A 22,134-nucleotide genomic window follows, 5' to 3' on the forward strand; every position below is an offset into this window, starting at 1 on the left:
CAGGAGCCGGGGCCGAGGGGCTGGCAGGCAGAGTGCCGGCCCGATGGGTGCCCAAGCCAGCATCTGGGCCCGCTCCCTGCCTGCCCGGCTGGTCCCAGTGGCTGTGCGCACCCACGCACCGCGCAGGCCCCTCTGGCACGGCCGATACTGGGCCTTCTCCTCAATCAACAGCCAGGTTTCCAAAGATCCATCCCGAATCACGCACTTGGCTCCGCTTTAGCTACAGAGCCACGGCTGCTCTGTAGAGGAAGGCCTTGCCCTTGCTGCAGACGCGGTGGTTGGAGCCTGCTGCCTGTGCTCAGCGTCGCTCCACCGAAATGCAGCAACACGGCTGGGAGAGGCTGGCATCTTGAGCCAGACCTCTGCAGAGTTTCTCATAGATGGATCTCCTGCACAGGCACCAGGCATGAAAGTGCCAACACCTACCGTGATTTCACGTTACAGCTACTGACACCAACTGGAACTGTTCTTCCAAAACCTGCAGTACACTGTGAGGCCAGAAGGAATGTGGCTTGGCAGGCAGAGCGAGCCTGATTCAGCCAACTGCTTTATGTGTCACCGAAATCTATGGGACTGTTTAGGGGCTTAATTGCTTTGCTGAATCCAGGCCAAAGAGATGAAAAGCAAGACAGTTGAGTTGCAAGGCTCATATATATATCTCTTTAGTCTGGAACACTTAGATACTTTATCAATACTATGATTCTCCCTAATAATTCATGGTGGTTTAGAAAAGTTTCAAAGGAAACACATGCCTTATTTTCTGGCCCTGATTTAGCAAACACTTTTGTGTCTGTGTAACATTATTCATGCAGACAGTGCCATTTTCTGAAGAACAGAAAGACACAAGTGAAGTACCACAACAGGCTGTTTTCGCAGGTCAGAGCTGTATTTTAATATCTACAGCATTTAAGCATTCCTACCAAGGTTATACAACTGCTAGAGACATCTGGACCTAATATTCAAATGTTCCCTGTTGCAATCTGTGTACGTGTGAATATTCTTGTGCCAGAATATTTATTTTAATCTGTCTTTAAAAGAAAGAACAATAAGTTCAGGGAGTTATAATTTTTTTCAGTTGTTTTTCTTTCAATAGTAAACACACCTCAGAAAATGAAAATTAACAATTCCAGTACTAATGTTGAAATAATGCTTCTACTCACTGGTTAGTTGCCCTAATTAATGGCCCATTTTCAGGAGAGGCTTTAATTAACAGCTGACATTTAAGCAGCACTACAATGTGCTGTGCAATTATCACCTGGCCTACTTCTGTGTGATTCAAATGCTCTTGGAGAAAAAGGCACGATGCCTTTTTTTCCTGAAAGTTTTATAGAACAGGGTGGGGACAGATACTAGGAGGGAGGAGACACAGCTGGATCTTCAAAGGGATTTAGGTTTGGGTTTTCCAGTACAATTTCCTGACCCAGTGACCGCCCCCTCAAAAGAGGGGCACCCACTCACACATCTCTCAACTTTGCCCTGGGATGCATAATTCTCACCCACTCCCTCTCCTCAACTGGCAATGCCCTGAGCGCCATGGGGAGAGTCAGGAAGAATAATAATACAGCTGAGCCCATTTGATAGCTCAATGCTGCTAAAATGGAATGGCCTTCCCTCCTGTGGTTTCCTCCATCTTCTTTCTCCTGTTTTGTATCCCTGAGGCTCACCTGGTAGCAAGGCAGGTTGATTCAGTTCCTTAGCCCTGGAATCAAAACAACCAGCAGCTGCTGTACTAAAGCAGTTTCCTGCCAGTTCGGTGAGCTCAGCCAGCTCACTGTGCCATCACCCAGCTCACTGTGCGATCACCCTTGGTCCTCGCTCCCAGGAAGGAGGAGGTAGAAGTGTGGGACCACCACCCCTCAGTGGAGATGAGCTGGTATTTTAAGCTGTACTGTAAATCGAGCAGTCTTGTGAAATCAGATCTTATCTTGTGTAGGAAAGTAAACCACCCACAAGCGTATTTTTGTACTGTATACATCTCCTGCCAGAAAATTAATGTCTAGCCAAATGTAAAGGTGGGAGCACTTGGCAGGGGCCTGCCAGGCCTTTTGGCTGGACTGAGCCCGTTCTTCCAGTGGCAAGCTGTAACCAAAGGACTTTGCAGAGCAAGAACATGCTTTACCCTATGTGTTCAAACTGCTCTATGTAGCATGCAACAACTCAAGTAGCCACTAACGTTTAAATACATCAGTATTTGCTGGGTCACTGAAAGTATGAGCAAACACCAAGCTGTGGTTATGCCGAACCTCTTTCCTGCTCTCTAGCCTGATGAATATTTCATTATGCTATACCCAGTGAAACAGTTTTTGGTATGGGGGCCAGGGCTCCTTTCCCTCAGCTTCCCCAGAATACAACCACACAGCCTGCTGGTCAGAGCACCTTCCCCAGAGAAATGAGCTGGTCTGCTTGGGCAGAAGAGGGCATTCAGCCCATCTGGGTGACATTTCCCATGCTGTGCTAGAGAGGCGGGTGTTTCTTTGCCTCCTCTTCCAGCCATGTGTTGGTGGAGCCCGGGGTCAGCTGTGTTGGTTCTCACTGGGCCTGCAGGAAGAGACCTCTAAACAACATGGGCAGAGAACATAAAATCAACACATGGTGGTGGGATGGGTATGGAGCTACCTGGGAAGAGCAGACCCCTTTGCAGACATGTCCAGTGACTGAATATTGTGTAGGAAATAACCCCAGTCTTGCATACTGGCAGCTTCAATTCATGGGCTGACGTACGAGTGCCTGATAAGGTTGCAGTCCTGAGGCATGCACAGTGACTGTCTGTCCCCAGCCAGCCCCTGCCTAACAAAATCAAATTTATCTTGACATGCAGGGCTGTGTTTAGAAAGCTGCGGCAGCTCAGGGGTATTTCAGATATCTGCAGTGGGGACAGGAGAGACAGCTGTGGTGGTAGTCTTGTTAGCTAGCCTGATATAAATTGTCTCTTCCCATGAATCACCGCTGCCAGGCAGCAATGGGATTTGGGAACCTCGAGGGTTAGACTGTGAGGAGAAACTGAATATCATGATTTTGGGTCCAGAAATCTAAATTTTAGAAAGACGTCAGAAATTTAGAAATAGAATGCAGGTATCTGTGTTTTGGGGGGCTTTTTTTATAGACCTAGTCTTTGGAGCATGCATTAGGCCATCCTTTAGCCTGTTACACTTCCACACAGAATTGATGATATTTGCCTCCTAAAAATTGCAGTCAAGTGACCCTTTATGAACTGACTGTGGAGTTATGTGTTGGTTAGTATCGAGTAATTTCTGAGATCTAAGCCTGGATCGGTCATCAGTTTGTTCCATGGCTCTGAAAGGAGTTTGTAAAAATAGCACCAGGGAGCTCTATATCTATCGGAATTCAATATTTCAGTCTGGCAGCCTTGGATCTGAGAGTGAAGCATTGCTCTTTTAGCCAGTACACCGTCACCAGCTTCTGGGTCAATGATAGGGAATGGGAACATACTAAATAATTCAGGTGGTGACCTGACTGTCCTAGGGCAGCAGTGCTTTAGCAGTGCAAGGAGGAAGTGTTACTGAAATCAGTGGGATGATTTTAATGAATAAGAAACTTTCAAGGATAGTGCTTTTTTTTTTTTTTTTTTGTTATTATTGTAGTGAAATATGCAGGGACTAGCATTACCATCTTGCTGAAGGTTACTACCCATAAGGGAAATTTAGTGTCTGTTTTTAGAGAGAATCCCATTTGTCTGTTCATTTTCCTGCAGTTCTCATTCTGCAATCTGAGTATATCTTATTCTAATCATCACATCGTATACGATACAATGCAATGAAACCAAAAGTGAGGCAAGCTGCGGTTCATGGAAGTGGTCAGGTTTGTGCTACTCCTGCTAAGTGCTGCTAGGTGGCAATATGTTACCTAGAAAACTACGAGCTTCCAGCCACCACCAATCTCCTCAGCTTCAGACCTAGCTGGGATGTGTCCGGGCATTGCTTGGCTCAAAAAGGCAGGGAGGCCTTGGAGCAGGACCTGGTGGAGAGCTGCTTCACTCACACAGATTTCTAACTCGGTACTGAGGTTTTCCAGAAACAAATGCAGGACTGAATCCTACCGGAAAAAATGTCTCCTCTGTGAACCCGAGAGAAAAAATAAGAGGCAAGCCTGCCTGTTGCAATACTTCTGTTTATACTGGGGGCATTTTGTAAGGGAATGAATCTTTCCGTTGTATAAAGATATTGCCATCTGGACTAGAATATTTCGTATAATCACAGGTTTCTCTTAAGAATACAAAATAGAAAATATCTTTTCAGAGTGCAAAGATATTTTATTTCCAAATGTATGACTAATTGCAATCCTCTACATGTTCAATCAAAATGTTTAATCAGCTCAACCAACATCAGGACATATGTATTGACAGCTGGGTTGAAAACCAGCTTTAATAAAGGTGGAGAAGATGTATTTCCAGTTACGTCTTTCAGCCATGCTACAAACACTTAGAACTGAGTCATCTTATGTATGTGTATTAACAATGACATAGTAATAATGACTGGCGCATATTTGCATATTGCTTTGAATACAGAAAGTGATCTGGATTGAAACAAGCATTTATTTCCCTTGGCCTGACTCCTGGCATGGCAGCGTATGTTCCTTCAAGGAGGAAAACCAAGGGCTGGGGAAGGGCAGAGAGGGCAGGGCTCTGTGTGTTGATGCCATTTTATGCCAGCTGTAAGTTTACAAAAAATTACAGCTTAAGAATTACTCCCTTTTGATGCCGGGGTAGTTTGCAGCTGGCTCAGCACTTTATCTCAGCTGCCAGAGCGTGGGCACAGGTGAGCAGCACCTGGAGCTGGGGAGGCAGTGGCCGGGAGCACGCCTGCGGGAAAGGGCTTGCGCTTGGGCTGGCAGGTAACGTGGATACATGTGAACATGGGGGGCCCGCGTCTGTCCTTGTGGTGGCACGGGTAGGCCATTAATGTCTCTCCTGGCAGCGCAACACCAGGGAGAGCAAGTGGGGCCGGAGCAGCTGCTCTGTTCCAGGCTGGATCCTCCCGGCAGCGGTGCCTACCCCTTCTCAACCTGAGGCGAGACGTTGTTCTGGCATGGCAGATGAATTAGCATCTTTAATTACACTGGCTTGGATAGAAACACAGGGCTTGCTTCGTAGGCTGCCGGTGCAGGAAACAAAATTCATAATGAACTGTTCACGTGGTGTTTAGCAACCTTGGATCTAACAAGCACCTTCTGCGGCAAAACTGCTTCAATTTAGACCGAGTTTCTGGTGCCTGGGGTCACCCGTAAGCAGACGTGGCACGGAGCAACGGGCACGGCTGCCCCACCGCGGCGGAGGCCACCCGGCTGTCGGCCCCACGGCTCCCTCGAGCTCGCAGCGGCTCAATATGCTCTTTACTCGCCGTAGTCTCGCTCCGGGTGCTGCCCCGGCACCCGCTGCCCCGCACGGCCGGCCGGCTGTAGGCCCGGCACCGCGGCCTGCCCCACCCCGGCCCGGCCCGGCGCGGCGGCGGTTCCCGGCGGGGCCGTTTTCCCCGCGGCACCACCCGCCTGCCGTGCCCGATCGGCGACGGGAAGGGGAGCGGCGGAGCCAGGTCAGTGCCCGGCCGCGGGCCTCTGCCGGGCCCTGGGGCGTGCGGTGGCGAAGAGGAGGGGCAGGGTCTGGCCGGGGCTCGGGGCCGAGGAGCGGGCCCGGTGGCGGCAGCTGCCGCGGTGGCAGGTGGGCGGCGCGGTGTGGCCCGGGCCCCGGGGCGGGCGGAGGCGGGGCGGCCTCGCCGCTGCTGGGGCGGCCGGGGGTGTTTCTGCCTGAACGTGTTAGGCGCTATGAGCGCCCATCGCTTGCTCGGCCTCGGCCCGGAGACCTCGGGTCTTACTTTGGGAACAGCCGGTTACCGCCCCCTTCGGCCCTGTTTGGCATAGGGCCCTCCCTTGCCGGTTGATGTAAAATAAATGATTTTTTTAAAAGAATAGGCCATGCCAGAAATGTTTGCCTAGGTCAGACCGAGTGCTGTGGTGCACTTGTTGGGATTTTGGCGTTGCAGAAGGTCAGCAGCAAGGAACCTCTGCTGGGGAAGGAGTTTCTCCTGCCCTCTTGTAATCATGGTCTTCCCAAGGTGATACCATGCAGGATGCCTTTGCTTCCTGAAATTTAGTTTGTAGAGACAAGGAGCCAGGTGAGGTGCTGTCCTGGTGCGCTGCTGCTAGTTCCCAGTGCTGTTACATGGGAACACTAGGTGCACCCCTGAGAACCGTGCTACGGCCAGTTCTGACATTGGGTGAGGTTTTGCTGTGTTGTCAGCAAGAGCATTTGCTGGTGGTGGTAAGGAGAGCAATAGTAAGGAACAGAGTACTAAATGGACTTCTGAGCACTGCTCGACTGCAAAACTTTTTACAGTTTTCAAGGCAAATTGATCTGTGGGAAAGTATCAAGCTCTGCAGTTAACAGCTAGAACAAATTCATCCTTGCACTTTTTATGGCTTAGGATTTGGTGACTAAAAAGCAAACAGTGAGTTGGTCGCACTATTTCACAGGAATGGGAGTGACCACATCTATTTGTTTTGAAGTGGTCTAAAATACACCTAGCAGGCAGTGAGCTTTATGTGAACTTAAAAGTGTTTTCTGTCACTGTTACAGAGGGTCTTTTGTAACAAAGGCAAAAAGAACCTCTTCAGATCAAAGCATTAAAAAATAAAGGGCATGCGTCCATTTGGGGAAGATAACGGATTCTTGCTCTCACCCTCTGCTGTGAAACTCAAGATCTTGTACTCGCCATCTGACCAGAATCAGGTGGTTTTAGGTAGTGTCACGTATTTGTGGCAAGTCTTCTTTTGTCAGCTGTTTTGCATCCTTGAATGCCGTTATTTTTCACTGAACTTGGATATGCTTCTGTGTGATTTGTTTACTAAGTCTTCAAAATAATTAAAATGTGATTAAAAGAGAATATAATTGGTTAGGAACAGAGAGACAGCTCGCATCTAAACCTTAGCCTGCAGGGACCATTAAAAAATGCAAAACTAAACAAAGGACAAATAATTTGGAAAACACATAGCTTGCTATCTCCGGAGCTGAGCTGCTGAGAAACAAGGGAAAAAAGAGAGATAGAAGCAGAATATAGATGTAAAGTGTAAGCCAGCTTAAAACTGGAACCAAAGACAAGAGGGTTTTTACTTAACACTTCCTTCCCGCCCCCCCCCCCCCCCCCCCCCCCCCCGTTTTTATTTCTGTTTCACATGTACATGATTTGAAGCCATTTCTGTTAGTTAATTTGGACATCTTCTCACTTCTTGTTCTCTCAGCTTCTGGACAGGTAACTAGGAGGCCAAAACTTTTTGTTCTTTTCTCAACAGTAACATAGTGGCTAAAGAACGTGTCCTTTATCATACCAGCTACTTCTAAAGCCCATTTTTAGAGGAGACACAAAACTCTTAGGTATCTTTGCACTGAACTGGAGGACTGTTGACCCCACCTACTTTGTCTACCATGCAGGTACCAGAGACAATGTACTAAAAATTTGAACAGTGTTCAGCAAGTTTGAGAGCCATGACATCTTGAGAAAGGCATGAACTTGAGGTGGCTCCTGCTGAACTTGGTAAGTGTTACTGCTGTGTAGAGATGGCATAGAGGAGGTGCATTTTCCTTCTTGGGGAGGTAGAATTTCCCAAGCTTTGTTTAGTTTCTGTATTTTGAAGTTATGTTTTGTTAGTAGGTTTTCTGCTGCCAATCCCTTAGCACCCTTAAGATCTGCTCGCTGCTTTCTTCCAGCTGAAGGAAAGGCAGCTGGAGAGGGGACTGCCCTCAGCTTACTTCAGCTGATAACTATTAGAGTGGGAAGAACCTGTCAGGTAAGGTGTTTAAGTTAACCTAACCCACGCATTGCTGAATGAAAGAGATGCGTAAGTGGATGAGGTAGATGGAGGGCTCAGTAATCTTTAGCTGAATGGTGGTGACAAGCAGCTGGCCACAGTGGCCTATTCAGCCAGTGCTGGGAACCCTGCAGGTGAGACCTCCCTCCTAGACCTTTCATGTATTTGAAGGCAGGGTCCAAATGACTTCTCTGCACTGAGACCCATGCTCTTGTCTTGTTTTGCATCCAGGCGCTGACCCCCTTTGATCTTGCTGTTTCTGAATTCCTTCTGTCTGTCAACACTGGAATTTCTTTTCTCCTCTACCGCCCCACCCCCCTCCCCCCCGCCAGTCACCCACCAGCCCTCTGTTTCAGGTTCCAGTCAGTTGGTGTTAATGATTTGCACTCATTTTCAACCTACTTTTTTTTTTTTTTTTTTAAATAGATGGACTATTTTCATGCTTTGGTTATATTTCTCTTTCACTCTCTGCTTTTTCATGTGTTTTAGTGTTACAGGGTCAGTTGTGCCAATCCTCAGCATTGGGTTACTACTTGCTTTCCATTCATTAGTCAGGTGCTGCAGGAACCCAGTGAAGCATCCAGCAGTCATGGTCACTGCTCTCTAGTACAGATGAATGCCTTCTACAGTGAATGGTAAGACGCCCACACAGAGTTGAATGTGAATCATATCATCAGCATCTTCAGTTCACATCTTCTACCCTTTGTTCCACCCTGTCTTCATACTTTGATGCTTGTCACTGCAATTGCAGTGGCTGGAGGTCTTCATCAGGTTAAGTTCTCCTATGCTTCTTGACCTGTCAGCTGCCCTTGATGCCTTTGTCAGTGTCGCAGAAGTGTCTGTCTTACTGGTTTTTTGTTATGTCATTTGAATATTTTCTCCTTCTTGAGATTTCATTTGTGGATTTTGTATATTGGATCCCTTTATTTCTGCTTCACTTTATCTCAGGATACCTTCATCCAAAAGCAGAAAATCAGCTGATTTTTTTTTGCAGGTGACTCACAAGTCTGTATCTGCACATCACAACTGTCACTTCCTGCCCTACGTGAAAGGGCACACTTATTTCTCTGATTTATTGGAAACACATCCCTGCATCTTTTCTCCCCATTTCATTTTTCCCTGACTTGTGTCAATAATTCAGGCACCATCTTTGAGTCAGAATTTTCTCAGCTCATGTATTTTAACTTGCTGATTATTTCTGTGTAGCTGCTCTGTAGTGCAGTGTTTCTTATTTGTGCATGCAGCTCTAATGCTTGTTTGGGCTCCCAAGATCTAGTTCTCTGGTTTGTCTTAGTTCTTCTACCCATCCAAGAAGTTGCTACCTATATCCCTTACCCATTGCTCTGGCCAGCTGTGTCTGTGCTCTCTGGCAATAGCAACTGTCAATGCTGTTGATGATTGCTGTTTGATACAGCATGTTTTAAGAGAAAAAAACGGGTTGCAGCAGAATAGTGGTGAACGGCAAGGGCAAATATGCTTGTTCAAGAGCTGGGATTTATTAGTTTCCCAAAGAATCTGCTCAGTTAGGGAATGTTGATGCTGGTGTAATCCCAATTACTGATTTTTTTATTAACACCGTGAGAACTGAATTTTAACTAGGCAGTTACTAGAGGCTTTCGGAAGGCCTCTGATACATGTGCAAACACAAAAATACGTAAGTGTGTGAGTGTCTGCATGTAGATGCATATATTGCTCTTGCATAATGTGTGTCATTCCTTTGATACTGAAGTGTTGACATTTGATAAGTGTTCATATTAACCCGCTGTCTGCTAGCCCCACAGGCAAGGCTGTTATAAAATCACTTGAATGCCAAATGGGATTTGAACTGTTGTTTTATGTAAGAGGTATAGTAACTGTGGAATGAACAGCTATTGATGTCCATACTATTGGCTTATCTCTTAGTTGTCACCAGTGGTAAGTAAAGCTGTAGCACTTAAAACATTTGAAAGATGCTGATTGCCCATAGTGTCCGTTATCCCTATACTGTCAGATTTTTTTTTCACTGTAGAAATTGTGCATAAACTGTCTGTGCTACAGATGTTAATGGGTATAGCAGGTCTGACTTTAAAATTAGAATGAGACTTTATTTCTGTAAGTGTATCTAAATAGACGTAATTATGTTAAGCTGTAAATTTTAGTGTAATAAGTATGTCTTGGCTTGTGATACAACTTTGTGCAGGTTACTGCAACATCTCTCTCTTGCACTGCTTTTACTTACAGTACAAAAAAATCAATCTCAGTCGTGCAAGTCTTCTGTACTGATTGAAATTTTGGATGTTGTTTGTCAGAGATCAGCAGAAATCCCTTTAGTCCGAGAGAGCTGTAGCTTAAATATCATGCTTTTCCTGAGTGGTTAGCTTTCTCAGACTGAGCTGTTAAAATAATCTTGTTTTTATTAAAAAAACTACTGGGTACTGACCAGTGCTGTAAGAGATGGTTTTAAAGATAATAATTCAAAGATAATACCTTGCATGAGTCATTAATCATGAGTCATGATCAGCAGGCAGTGATATCCAATTTGTTTTCTAATCCCACACTTGCTGATGCTCTTTATTACCATAGTGATAATATTAAAGAGCTGTTAATGCATATAACCACGCAGCTGAAAATGGCAGACTTTTTTTTTTTTTTAGAATAAAATTTCCATATCTTAAATCTGTTTTGCTCTGTACATTTTTTGACATGAAAAATCTCTGTACTATCGAAGTGATCAAACAAGTATAATTTGGCAGTGAGTTAGGTTAACAGAACAGACTTCCCCCTTCCTCCTTTACTTTCAGGCCAATCACTGTTGCTTCCTAGAGAACTAAATCCAGTCTGTCTTCTTACAAGGACTGGGGGGGGCTTTGTAGCCATTAAAAATTGGGAGCTAACTGTTCAAGCTATGCTTTGCAACAAGAGCCTGCACTATCCGCTTTTAATGTTGGCTCTCTTCTGAGCGAAAACTAGGAGCTGGGTGGGAAGTTTTGTTGCATGAATGTATGTTAGGGAATGACTGCTGAGGTTTAAGAGAAAATGGAAGGCCATTTCTCTTCTGAGAGCCTGAATATAAAAAGAATAATTTAGCTGAGAAATGAGCTTTGGAAACCTGTTTTCACTCTTAAATGAAATTTCACAAAGAAAAGTGATTTTAAAAACTCTGGAAGGTGATGGCTGAACTGTTACAGATGATATTAGAATGTGCATAGATGGGAGAGTGTTGGGGTGCACTTTATGAAGTAATAAAATCCAATTGGAAACAAGATTTAACTTGATTAAATTTTAATTAGTTTTATCGGTTTGTGCTTTAGTGTAGAAAAGTTGATCGTGACAGATTAGAACCTTAAATTTAGTTAGGAGCTCAGAAGACCCTTCAAAGTGTCTCGCCAGATGTTAAAAAATGATCCCTTTACCTATTCCAGTGAATATGTCCTTATAATGCATAATTTGTTACTTCGTTACTACTTACTAGTTTCTTTGTATTGAACTTGTGAGATAGTGCTGTATTGATGGATGCAATGTGGCAGGACAGGTGTGAATCTACTGGCATAGGTGGCTCTTCAAAATTGCCTGGTACGATGCATACTCCTCCACATCCCATAATGTCATTGCTGTGCAGGCGACTTCTCCATTTCGATGGGGATTACACCTGCCCCAAGAGAAGCATTTTCCACTTCAGTGTAGGATGGTACAGCCAGAGACATGATAAGTAAGAGTTCACCTGACAGGATAGTTCACTTCTTTCGTTATAAACTAATTCAGTGTGGGTTTTTTTAATGTGTGTTTGCTTGTTTGTGTGTGTATAATAAAAGTTTTAAAAATTTTGAGTCTGTAAACTGTAAGATGCCCTGAACACAGCATAAAATATGGCTGTTACCAAATTCTATCTTCGTGAATATGTTTCTGTTCTGGGTTCACCTTAGAAAAACTTCCCAGGACTTTCATGCCAATTTTGAAAGAATCTTGGTTTTGCCAAATACGATTAAGAAACAAAGATGGTCTTTTCCCAGTTCTCAAAAAAAAAAAAAAAGCATCTACTGTGTCTTCTGAACAGCTGTATCCATTAAAAAGTGGGTTGGAACAAAGCTTGGAGTACTCTAGCAAACTGCAAGATTTAAATACAGCAAACCTTTTCCTGTGTCCTGTGGGGGTTCTTTTGATTCCCACTCTGAGTGGCTTCTAAGATAACTTCTTTTTCAGTTCAGCTGTCTCCAGTTCAGGCTGTACCCTGTTTCTTTCAAATCACATGTAAACCACTTTCTCCAGGAGACCCTTTTCCAAAGTAAATAAAATAAGGCAGAACCACAGATTAAGAATAGTATTTGATAATTACTTTCTTGTCATTTCCTGATATATAGCATGCAGTGTAGAGTGGAAATAGCAGAGGAATAAGCCATGGGTATGCTGGTACATAGAAATAGTTTACCAATATTATGTACCTGTATAAAAGGCAAGTGTGATGCTCAATATATAATACTGTTGTACACTTTTCATCCTTTGGAGTACTGCACAGGTCCTGGTGCTTTGTGTCCAAGTGAGATGAATTCAAAGGGCTACTGGAATGACTGACAAAAGCGTATAGCTACCAGGGGCTAGGCAGACTAACTAGTTTTAAGATGGGTTGTGATAAACGTGTGGTAATGTGAGGAAACAGACCTCAATACAGGAATGGTCTTCAGTTTTTAATTTTTGAGTTCCTCAGGTATTTATCTCAGGGAGGTCTTGCTGTAATAGTTGCTTACAGAAAAGCAGGAGATCCAGATCCTGAAAACTGTGGAGTTTCCTCCAACATACGTGTGGGGTTTGGGAGTTTCGGTATTTTATTTTAGGGGGGAGGATGAGGGAGTGTTTGGAAGACTAGTACAGAGTAAGGTGGCTCAATGGAACATGCAGGAGTCTTACTGTAGTTCTTGAGCCTTTTTCATGTTCTGCGTGCAAATGCTTTTGGGTAATTTTTACAAGAAAAGATTTTAAAAGATGCTGATTTCTGGCTTAACTACTAAAATAACTTCATAAAACTCCTGATAACTTTGTGTGGGAGTAGGTTCAAACTAAGAATTTTGCAAATCCAGTCTGCAATGATTTCTGTAGACTTTTATGATTGCATCACCTTTATTTTAGTTTCTGCTGTTACGCTTCCCTCTCGGTCAGAGGACTGAGGTAGATTTTAGTGGAAATTTCCTGATTACTATACCCCCACCCCATTTGTTTCCAGAAATGGCCATTTCTCTGTGGAAGAACTTACTTCAGACTACAAGGGAAAGGATACTTCAGCGGAGAAGGGTGTCACTGTATAATGGTGCTCATGGCTATGAGGAAGAATTGATAAAGAAGAAACTCCAGCAGTTTGCTGGTGGATCCATCAACCTTTCCAAAGAAGACAATGGCATTGGAATACTTACTTTGAACAACCCAAAGCTAATGAATGCCTTTACAGGTATTTGTTGATGGGATTGCTGGGGGTTTTTTTCTTCTTTTTTCCTTCAGTTACCCATTTTAGTGTTTTGCTTAAACAAAATTGCCTTACCATTCCTTAGTTAAAAGAAGAAATGTTTAAGTTTTATTCAGATGTGCAGCAAATGCCCAGTATTCTACATAGTAACTTTGCCATAAACATTGTAAGAATGTAAGAAATTCTCCGTGATACAGGGACTGTCTGGTAGAACATACTTCTCCCCCTCTTTTTTTTCAGTCAGCACAGTTCTGCTACTGTGCTCTTGTATCTCCTTTCATTTTGTCACTATTGCTCTAGAAACATATAGAGTGTTTTTATGGGGGTGGGAAGACTCCATCTTTGTTTTGTAAGTGGTGTAGGAAGGGTGATTTTACTTCTTTGTTCTTTACCTAAAGCCCTTCCTGTAACTTAAGCTTCTGTAATTTGGTCTTTTCCAGTCACCCAGACTGGCTTCCATTTTTTCTTCATTTGCCTTGTGTCTGAAATACCATTGACTGGTTAATTAAAGGTCAGATTAGCTGGGTGTTCTCAGCTGTTGCAGATCAGGGATCAATTTGATATGCTTTCACACTGGACAATGCTTTGCTATCAAAACCAAGTACCCTATTTTATTAATCTTGTATTATGAGAGCTTTTCATCTCCAAGATGGGTATATTTGCTGTCTGTTCTTAACTGTTTAGAATATTTCAGTTTATGCTGTTCTCTTCAGACAGAAGTGGCACGGGTTCAGGGTGTGCATCTGCCTGAGCTGGAGTTGTGCATAAGCCTTTAAGAAAGCCTTTATCTCCTAATATTTTGAAATGGATACATTTGTGTCACCTTCTTAATTTCTTTTTTGCTGTTCTATTTTCCTGCCCAGTTCTCACTGTTCCTTTGCTGTCAGCAAGCATGTTTGCAACACGCTAGCAAAATGTAGAGTTGTTTGTGTGAAGAATCTAAGTCTACTCCTTCCGCTAACGATTATTACCTGAAAGGAAGAGAACCTAACAGAACAACAGAATTAGTGGTAATGCACATAGGTGTGTCTGTGGTTACTCTTTTGCTTCTCTTTAAAAACTGACGTATAAAATCATTACCTAACTTGAGAAGTTGTGGCTAAAACATGTTGGCATAGGCATTGTCCATCTGAACGCCTCACTGTCAGCATACCTGCTATTATGCAATCGTAATTACATTGTTTCCTCTTTTTGTACATATTGATTTTTATTTTTGGCTCAAAACAGAGCTGTGCAATGTACAGCTTGTAGACTGTGTGCTTTTAGCTTATTTGTTGTGGAAGTTGAAAGGAGCATGAGAAATGAGATATAATGGCAAAAGGAGGACGGACAGATAAGCCCAGTCTGCTATGGAGATCAGATGTAATACAAATCAAATTGCTTGAACGAAACTTTTATAAAAACTTGCAATTATGTTCTCTGTTTTCTAGGTGCTTGACAGAAGAGGCTCGGAACTGATTTGTTGAAGTACTGAGCTGTTGCAGCTGCTATTTAGGCCACTGGTAGCTGTGCTTTGACTATATGAAGCACTATATAATGTTAGTGTCATGAAATCATACCACTATCTCAAGTTGAGCACCCAAAAGTAGCAAATATTTTTTCTCTGGCTCAGTTAGTGGTCTGTAAAATAATCTCTCCTCTCCTTATAGGACTACTGTGAAAATAACTTACTGGTGTATGTGGATTAGATACTGTAGTAGCAAAGAGGAGCTACAAAAACCTGTGAGGAAATTAGTAGTTCTGTCTTTGTTGCAGACCCTGATTAGCATATAGCAAATGAGCCGTGGGATCAGGCAGTTCTGTTTTATGGTAGTGTGTAGAGCCCTGTAGAGAGCAGTACTCCATTTTGCTAGGTAATAGCCACAAAAACTTGTTCTGGAAAATCTTACTATGGCAGTTCAAGAGATTACTGCTTCTTTCTACTGTGCACCTCTGCTAGAGACTTTTGTTGTTAGAGGAGGGAGAGCAGAAGTGGTTGTGCTGGCTGGTGCGGTAGATGATATGGCATATTAATTTACACTGCTCTTCCTTTCACTTTAACATCACTGTCTGTAAACTGCAGTTGCTGAGGAACTAGCAAGCCTTTGATCCTTTTCCTTTTGTCGTGTATCAAAAAGTATCCTTCAGGAGCAGTATTAAAAGGCATGGGATATGCAACCCTTATATTGCCCCAGCAGGACCTGGTTGACTTCATCAGCCAGAGCTTGTAGATACACCCCCTTGCCCCAAATAAATTCTATTGATTCTGTGTCTCAGAGCTTCTGGATAGTGGCAGATGTGAATTTATATATTCATGTACACTGCCTTTAGAAAGCTGCAAAACATCATTAAACTGTTAAGAGAGATCCTATTTGCCAGGCATTTACTTTACACAGCAGCTTTTTCTCTCAAAGGAATTATGTTTATTCTGAGCTTGAGCAACTTGTGGAACTAAAAGCAGAAAAAAATTGTTGGCAAATTGCTAATAGGCAATGTGGAGATTGTTATGCCTTTTTTCTCTTCTTAACTGGAATCTGATAGCCACCTGTTTAAAATGGTCTCTTTGGAAACAAATGCTAATAATGTCCATTTAAGCCTGGTGGAACCAATTTCAGCAGCCCAACCTCTCACTGAACTGAAGTTGAACTTAATTTGAAAGAAGGAAGCCAGCCTGCAGAAATTAGATAATAATGGTGATAATTTTATTTTCTAGAATTGACTTTGAAGCATTTATTCTCAGATTATAATTAAGATTAAAGCAAATTAGTATTCCAAGTAGATTTAGTTCTGTGAAGAGCACAAACTTACTGGTATCAAATACTGAAGGACCAAGACCGATGGAGTGAGGATTTGCTTTAGTATTGTGTGCTTATAATTATATCAAACATCATGGACAATCTTGGTTGGTAAAATAATAGTTCAGTGTTGTTATTAATGGAAGGGATTCTCTCTAGGAGGATGGGACAGGATCTGGCTAGTGTCTCTTGTCCCCTGATATTGCATGTAACTGGCTCATATGGTTGGTTTTTTTTTTTGTAAACTCATTTGTAAACTCAAATTGTCTAGATTTTTGGCTCATAATATACTCTGTGGAAAGACTCTTCAATACCTCACTGCTTTGACTGTTAAAAGTACCACAAACAGTGGTTGTGCTCTTGACTCTGGCATAGATTGGATGCCAGCTGAAATACCTTTCTTGTAAGAAAACTTGACAAACATGCAAAAAGTGAAATCCACAGGGTTGATGTACATCTGTTTAAACAGCATCATTTGCAGAGAAGTCGTTGTTGAGTGTGCAGTCAGGCTGGGAAAGCATTTCAAGTGAAGACCACAAAAATCTTACCTAGTCCTCGTTCTGCTCAATATTTTCATTCATGGCTTGGATGATGAAATAGAAGGTGAACTGCTGAAATTTTCAGATGACCTAAAATTGGAGAGCTGTCAAGAAGATCATTATTTGGAGCAGAGGAGTGGGATTCAAAGTGATCTTGATTAACAAAGAGCTCAAGATCAACAAGGTGTTGTTATTCCTTATTCTATTAGTGATGTGTGATGCCCAGAAAGTATGACCAAATTATAAATACAGAAGGAAAAGGAACCAGTAAAAGTGCTAGGATTTGTTAGAGGATTATAGTCTGGACCTGACAGTGGGAAAAATCAACCCAATGTCATTCTTAGATATATAATATGAAATGTCCATTTGATTATTGGCCTCCTCAGGAACATTGTCAAAATGTGCTATTTCACTGGCTGAGACCAAGCTGAAGGATGAAGTGCTTGAGTGAGCATTCACTTTTGGCCTGGTGCTGGGAAGCTTATGTCATAAGAAACTTCAAGGAAAAAAAGCAGGAAGGGTAAAAAAAAATCACCCATGTGAGCACGGCTGCTAACAGGCAGTTTCTCTACAGGATGCATTCTGTGCATGCAGGCATAGGGTCAAAAGAACAACACTCTTGGCAGAAGAGGAAAGAGCCCATGAGGGTTTTGGGGGATATTTTTGAATGTAACATAAATATTCTTCACAGAGAATATCCTTCAGAATTTTGGGAAGTGCGTCCTTCAGGAAAAAATGTATTGTCAGTGCTTGTGTGCAGCATCTAAAGTGATGCTTTTCCTTGTGTTTTTAAGCTCATCACTTGTTAATGATAACTTCGTTTTGGTGGTGAAAAATGTAATGTAAAACATGATGGTGGTGATAATTTCCTGTTAAAAATTTTGCTTCTCCCCTCTTGTGACAGGGACTATGATGCTAGAACTCCAGGAGAGGGTAACTGAACTGGAAAACTGGAAGGATGGGAAAGGCCTTATCATCTATGGTGCAGGAAACACCTTCTGCTCAGGATCTGATTTGAATGCCGTCAAAGCAATATCTAACTCCCAGGCAAGTAGTGATACAAATCAAGGCGTTGGAGAATAACGGGCTTACTGATAGTCTGAGTTTTGAGCTTTTCAGACAGAGGTGTTGCACTATGCTTCTGCTACAATTTTACGTGCAAGTCACAGAATGGAGCTTTTAATGGTTGAAAAAATGCTGGCAGCCCCTTTAAACCGTGGCTCAGGTGTTACTGTAATTGATTCGTAACTCTGAATTCTACATTACATATTCTTTCAGCCTTTTCTTTTAAAAACGTCATTTCAGTTTCTCAGCAGTATATGGTGAATTTATACATCAAATAAGCTGTGCTTCAGTAGTTTGACCTTTAGAAACAGATACAAGTAATAATTTCTCATATATTCTAAAGTCAGAAACAAATTTAAGTAGCATGACTGCTATTCCAGAAAGGTTTCGGTTTTGTCAAAGCTGTGTTTGGAGCTACATAAAATGGAAGGACAGGTGCAGTTTTTGTGCTGTGGTCCAGTCAGGTGCGTATTGTGTAACTATGGGCAAGAAGTCAGGGTTTGATGGCAATTTCTCACTCATGCCACACTTCTTGACAACTTTCACATGTGCTGCAATTCTATTTATGGATTAACATGTGTTCCTTGGCCATGTGTGAAATAGGGCTTTGTTAACTGCAGAGGAAGAGGGTCTTCCTATGCTGCTCCTGCATCCTGGGTTGCAGTTGTGGTAACTGGCATCCTTTTTTGTTGTCAGTTCAAGTTTCAGGATTTAACCACACAAATTAAACATTTCATTGAGCTTTCCAGTAAGAATGCCAACTCAAAAACTGGTGAATCTGTTACTAGTGGTAATTTCTTTCTGTTGATGAAACTGAATTTCATTAAAAACATAATCTTAAGTATTTCTGGGCTGATAAACAAATACGATGGTCCAGTTTTCAAAAGGTATGAGAGGCTTTGTTTCCTATGTGGAACGCCATGAGAGGTATGCTTTCCTTAACGTGCAGACAGCATGCTTTATGGATATAAGTTTTTGGGGGGAGTTTTCATTTGGACGCTTTATAAGCACTGGTTACTTAAAAAATATAGATGTATCTGATTTTGGGGGCGTGGGTATTTGATTGTTGTTATTTTTAAATCTGAAATTTTAAGCGTATTTTAGCATGGTAGGAACAGAAGAGGAGCTGAAACCAAGCATGGGCCAGTTCTTATCTGCAGTCTAAGCTTTCCTTCAGAGTTCTGCATTCAATAATTCTCAGTGATTCTGCTTCCATACTTTGTTTGACATTTAGTATTCTGTATGTTTATGCAAATTACTTGGAGCCACTGCAGTGGCAGAGAGGGCTCTTGTAAACATTAGGGTCCATAACAGATATACTGAGCAGAATTAAATTTGTAGGTATTAATTATAATTTTGCCAAAAATTCTCTGCAAAGAATCTAGATCTTATGCTAGTACTGAAATGTAAGTCTAAAAGTCACCAGAAATGCTCCAAGAATAGTTAAATATGGTTGCTTTCTATTTCCTTGGGAGACTTCAAACTATTTATCCTGAACTGAGAGTTTCTTTACAATAGCCACTCCTAAACCATCTGTTTGGTGGGATTTAATAGTCTTTATTAAATAAAACTTTAATAGAATAAGGAATAACATTTGTTGTTCTTTAGTCTTGCAGAACTCTGTGCTCTAACACACTGCAGATGAGAGAGTTTTGTTTGGTTTCAGGTTAAAAGAGCGTTAGGTTAAGTTTTCTGTCCACAGGCATGCCTAAGGCAAAAAAAAGTGAATAGCCTCATGCCTGAACTGATGTGGTTTTCCTTTATTTTTTGCAAGGCTGCTTTAGCCCATAGCTTTTAGTAATTACAGTAAACACTTTTATCTTATTCAACCAGTTGGTTGAGGGAAGATTGTTTTTTTCATAATCTAGCATACACTTTGGCTTTCCCTGTGGTGTAGGAAAAGCAGAATAATGGCCAAGGTGCTGAAGGTTTTTCATGCCCTCTAGTGGCTCCTCTTCCTCCTCCTCCTCTTCCTCTCTCATGTTCAGTTGTTCCTAATGCTGAAACAAACCCAGGTCCCTTGCCTGTTCTCCTTTGGCAAGTGCTAACATTACATGACCAAATCACAGAAGGCAAATAGTGAAACTAGAAAAAAAAAAAAAAAAGTGTTTTTCTTTCTGTCGTTGTAAGCCTGGTTCCCAAAAGCAATAACCCCAGTCTGGAGCGAGACTTGAGAAGCTGACTAGCTGAAAAGCAGGAGAGGCTGTTGAAAGGGCAGCTGAGAGGAAGGAGAGACACAGAAGAATTTCACTTTCTTTGGTTCCTTTCTAGAAGCCCTAGGACAGAGGTTTCAGAAGCCCTAGGACAGACTGCAGCAGTAAGCTGCAGAGGGAGGACTTCTGAGCAGTTGGAGGTGGTCTGGAAATACTGTTCTGTCTGTAGTGAATGTGGAGTCTAAGCTCTTGCAGCCAAAAGAGCCAGTGGTGCAGTTTTCCACTTTATGAAGGTGACTTTCTTCTTCCCTGCACCCCTAGCCTCATGGCAAACTATTAATCCTTTCCTTCCATACGTAATGCATACTGTATTTTACCTTACTTTCTGTTTGTTAGACTTCTTCTTACTCCAAGGACAGTATTAGAGCTGAAAATGTGATTATTCCACTAGACTCCGGTGAACACCTCTTTTATTCAGATAAAATACTCTGACTAGTAGCCTTATTTTGCTTGTTGGGAAGGTTTGAATGGTATGTTGGCCAAGACACACGTAATTGTGATTTTATTTTTTTTTTCAGAATGTTTTCTGTGCAGCCATTTTTTCCATGTGAAACACAGTAATGTCTCTACCACCTGAGAATATATACACCTTTTTTTTTTTTTTTTTTTTTGGTCTGCTTAGTCATAACTGTATTTGTCAAGCTGGTCTGTTCTGGCATTAATCTTTAATTACCATTTTGGATTTTGTTGTGAATTGAGAGACAGTCTGTTTGAATGCAAGGACTCTGCTGTGATGAAGTGAAAAATTACTTTCTCTGAAGAGCTTTTTTGCAGCTTCATCCTGATGATCATAGTGTGGGAATTGTGCAAGTCCAGGTCTGAGAACTGATACCTTGTATGTTTGTGTGGGTTTTGAACTTAGCTGCTAAGACAGCTATCATGGAGGATCTGAATGTTCTTTAATTTGGGATGGAAATATTGCTGTTGGTCTAAACAGATGTCGGAAGGGGCTACAGTGATTACTAAAAGCCTCATTGTAAATCAAGATGTACTGAAATTTTCAAGCAGGCCTTTAATGTAATGAAACTGAGTTCACTGGTTCCTGTGTAGTGATTGTCATGGCAGTTTATATCTGCCTGGGCAGAGCAGGTCTTAGGAATGCATGAGTAAATAGACAATAAATTAGCTGAAGTTGACCTACCATTATTTCAAGGTCCTATTCCAAGCTTCTAATTAAGGCAGATTCTTTATCTTGCCAACCCCTGCAAAACTGTGCTTTAGAAATCAGTAAATGCTAATAAAGAGGTATTTGTTCTTTTTCTTCCTACCATTTGTTTGGGAGGGTTTTTTTGTTTGTTCGGTTTGGTTTGGTTTTTGGTGTGGTTTTGTTTTGGGTTTTTTTTTTGAACTTGCTCAAATTGTTACCTATTGGGTTTTTATTTCTGTGGTGTCCAAACATTTAATTTGTTTTTTGATCAGGATTAAACATCACATGTAGTTCAGTGTATGCAGTTCAGTATGCATATGAACATGGTCGTGCTGGGTCATTTAGACCAAGAACTCGACAAATAACTGGGCAATACTAGATGTCTGAGAAAGAGAATGATTTTGCTTTAAAATATTCTCTTAGTCCTCGTGTCGATTTTTCTCATGTCATGAGTTTATCTAGTTGTTCTTGAATTTGTGTAGGGGTTGCAATGCCCTGCTGCAAAGCATTCCAGAGCTTAACGACATGTAGGAAGAAATACTTGTTTTGAACCTAGCAGCAACAGATGTTATTTGGAGCCCCTTAGTTCTTGTACTGGAAGAGAAGGGAACAATTGTACCCTATTCACTATTGTTTGCAAGCTGATGTAAAACATGGAGGAGAGAAATAAAAATATTCTTTCTTTTTTTTATGGAGGGGAGGAGGTTTTGGTCGTTTGTTGTTGTTGCTCTTGCTGTGGTTTTTGGCTGAAATGCTTTTGGCCCAAACAATAAAATATGCAGTTGATAAATTGTATCTTGTCTAAGACTTTATGGATTTGGAACAGCAAAAGTTCCAGCAGCACTCTATGGTCCTGCACAGACTCTTAAAACTCAGCTTTATGGGTGTTTTAACTGGGAGTGAGAAGAGGAAATTAGGAGGAATCTATGTAAATTCACATCATAGAAATTCAATATGGCGATTACTTTAACAGTGGCTTAATTATAACTGAAATGAATATAAATTGATTGAGTTCTGTGTTTTGGTTTGTTTGTTGTTTTTTATTTTAATCTGATTTATACTAGGTTTTCTGTTTGTGCATAGTGGGGTTGGGCTGGAAGTCAGGCAAGATTAACCAAAGAGAAAAACCCCAGCTAGAGTAAATACA

The 22,134-nt window shown here is 42.0% G+C and overlaps 1 protein-coding gene across 8 annotated transcripts in view; it reads left to right on the top strand.

Moving 5' to 3' along the window:
• Positions 1 to 4,724: 4,724 nt before the first annotated feature.
• Positions 4,725 to 22,134, top strand: part of ECHDC1 (ethylmalonyl-CoA decarboxylase 1) — a 41,735-nt gene continuing 24,325 nt past the window's right edge. Inside the window, exons 1-4 of one of the 8 annotated variants that reach the window (XM_056342945.1) lie at positions 5,305 to 5,549; positions 8,308 to 8,453; positions 13,013 to 13,234; positions 17,467 to 17,609. In XM_056342945.1, the coding sequence (XP_056198920.1) occupies positions 8,435 to 8,453; positions 13,013 to 13,234; positions 17,467 to 17,609 (384 nt within the window). In that variant the 5' untranslated portion in view covers positions 5,305 to 5,549; positions 8,308 to 8,434. The other 7 variants (XM_056342948.1, XM_056342946.1, XM_056342950.1 and 4 more) reach the window with 7 other exon arrangements.

Source organism: Falco biarmicus, chromosome 6 (genome assembly GCF_023638135.1).
Source record: "Falco biarmicus isolate bFalBia1 chromosome 6, bFalBia1.pri, whole genome shotgun sequence".
In the NCBI taxonomy this organism is placed as follows: domain Eukaryota; kingdom Metazoa; phylum Chordata; class Aves; order Falconiformes; family Falconidae; genus Falco; species Falco biarmicus.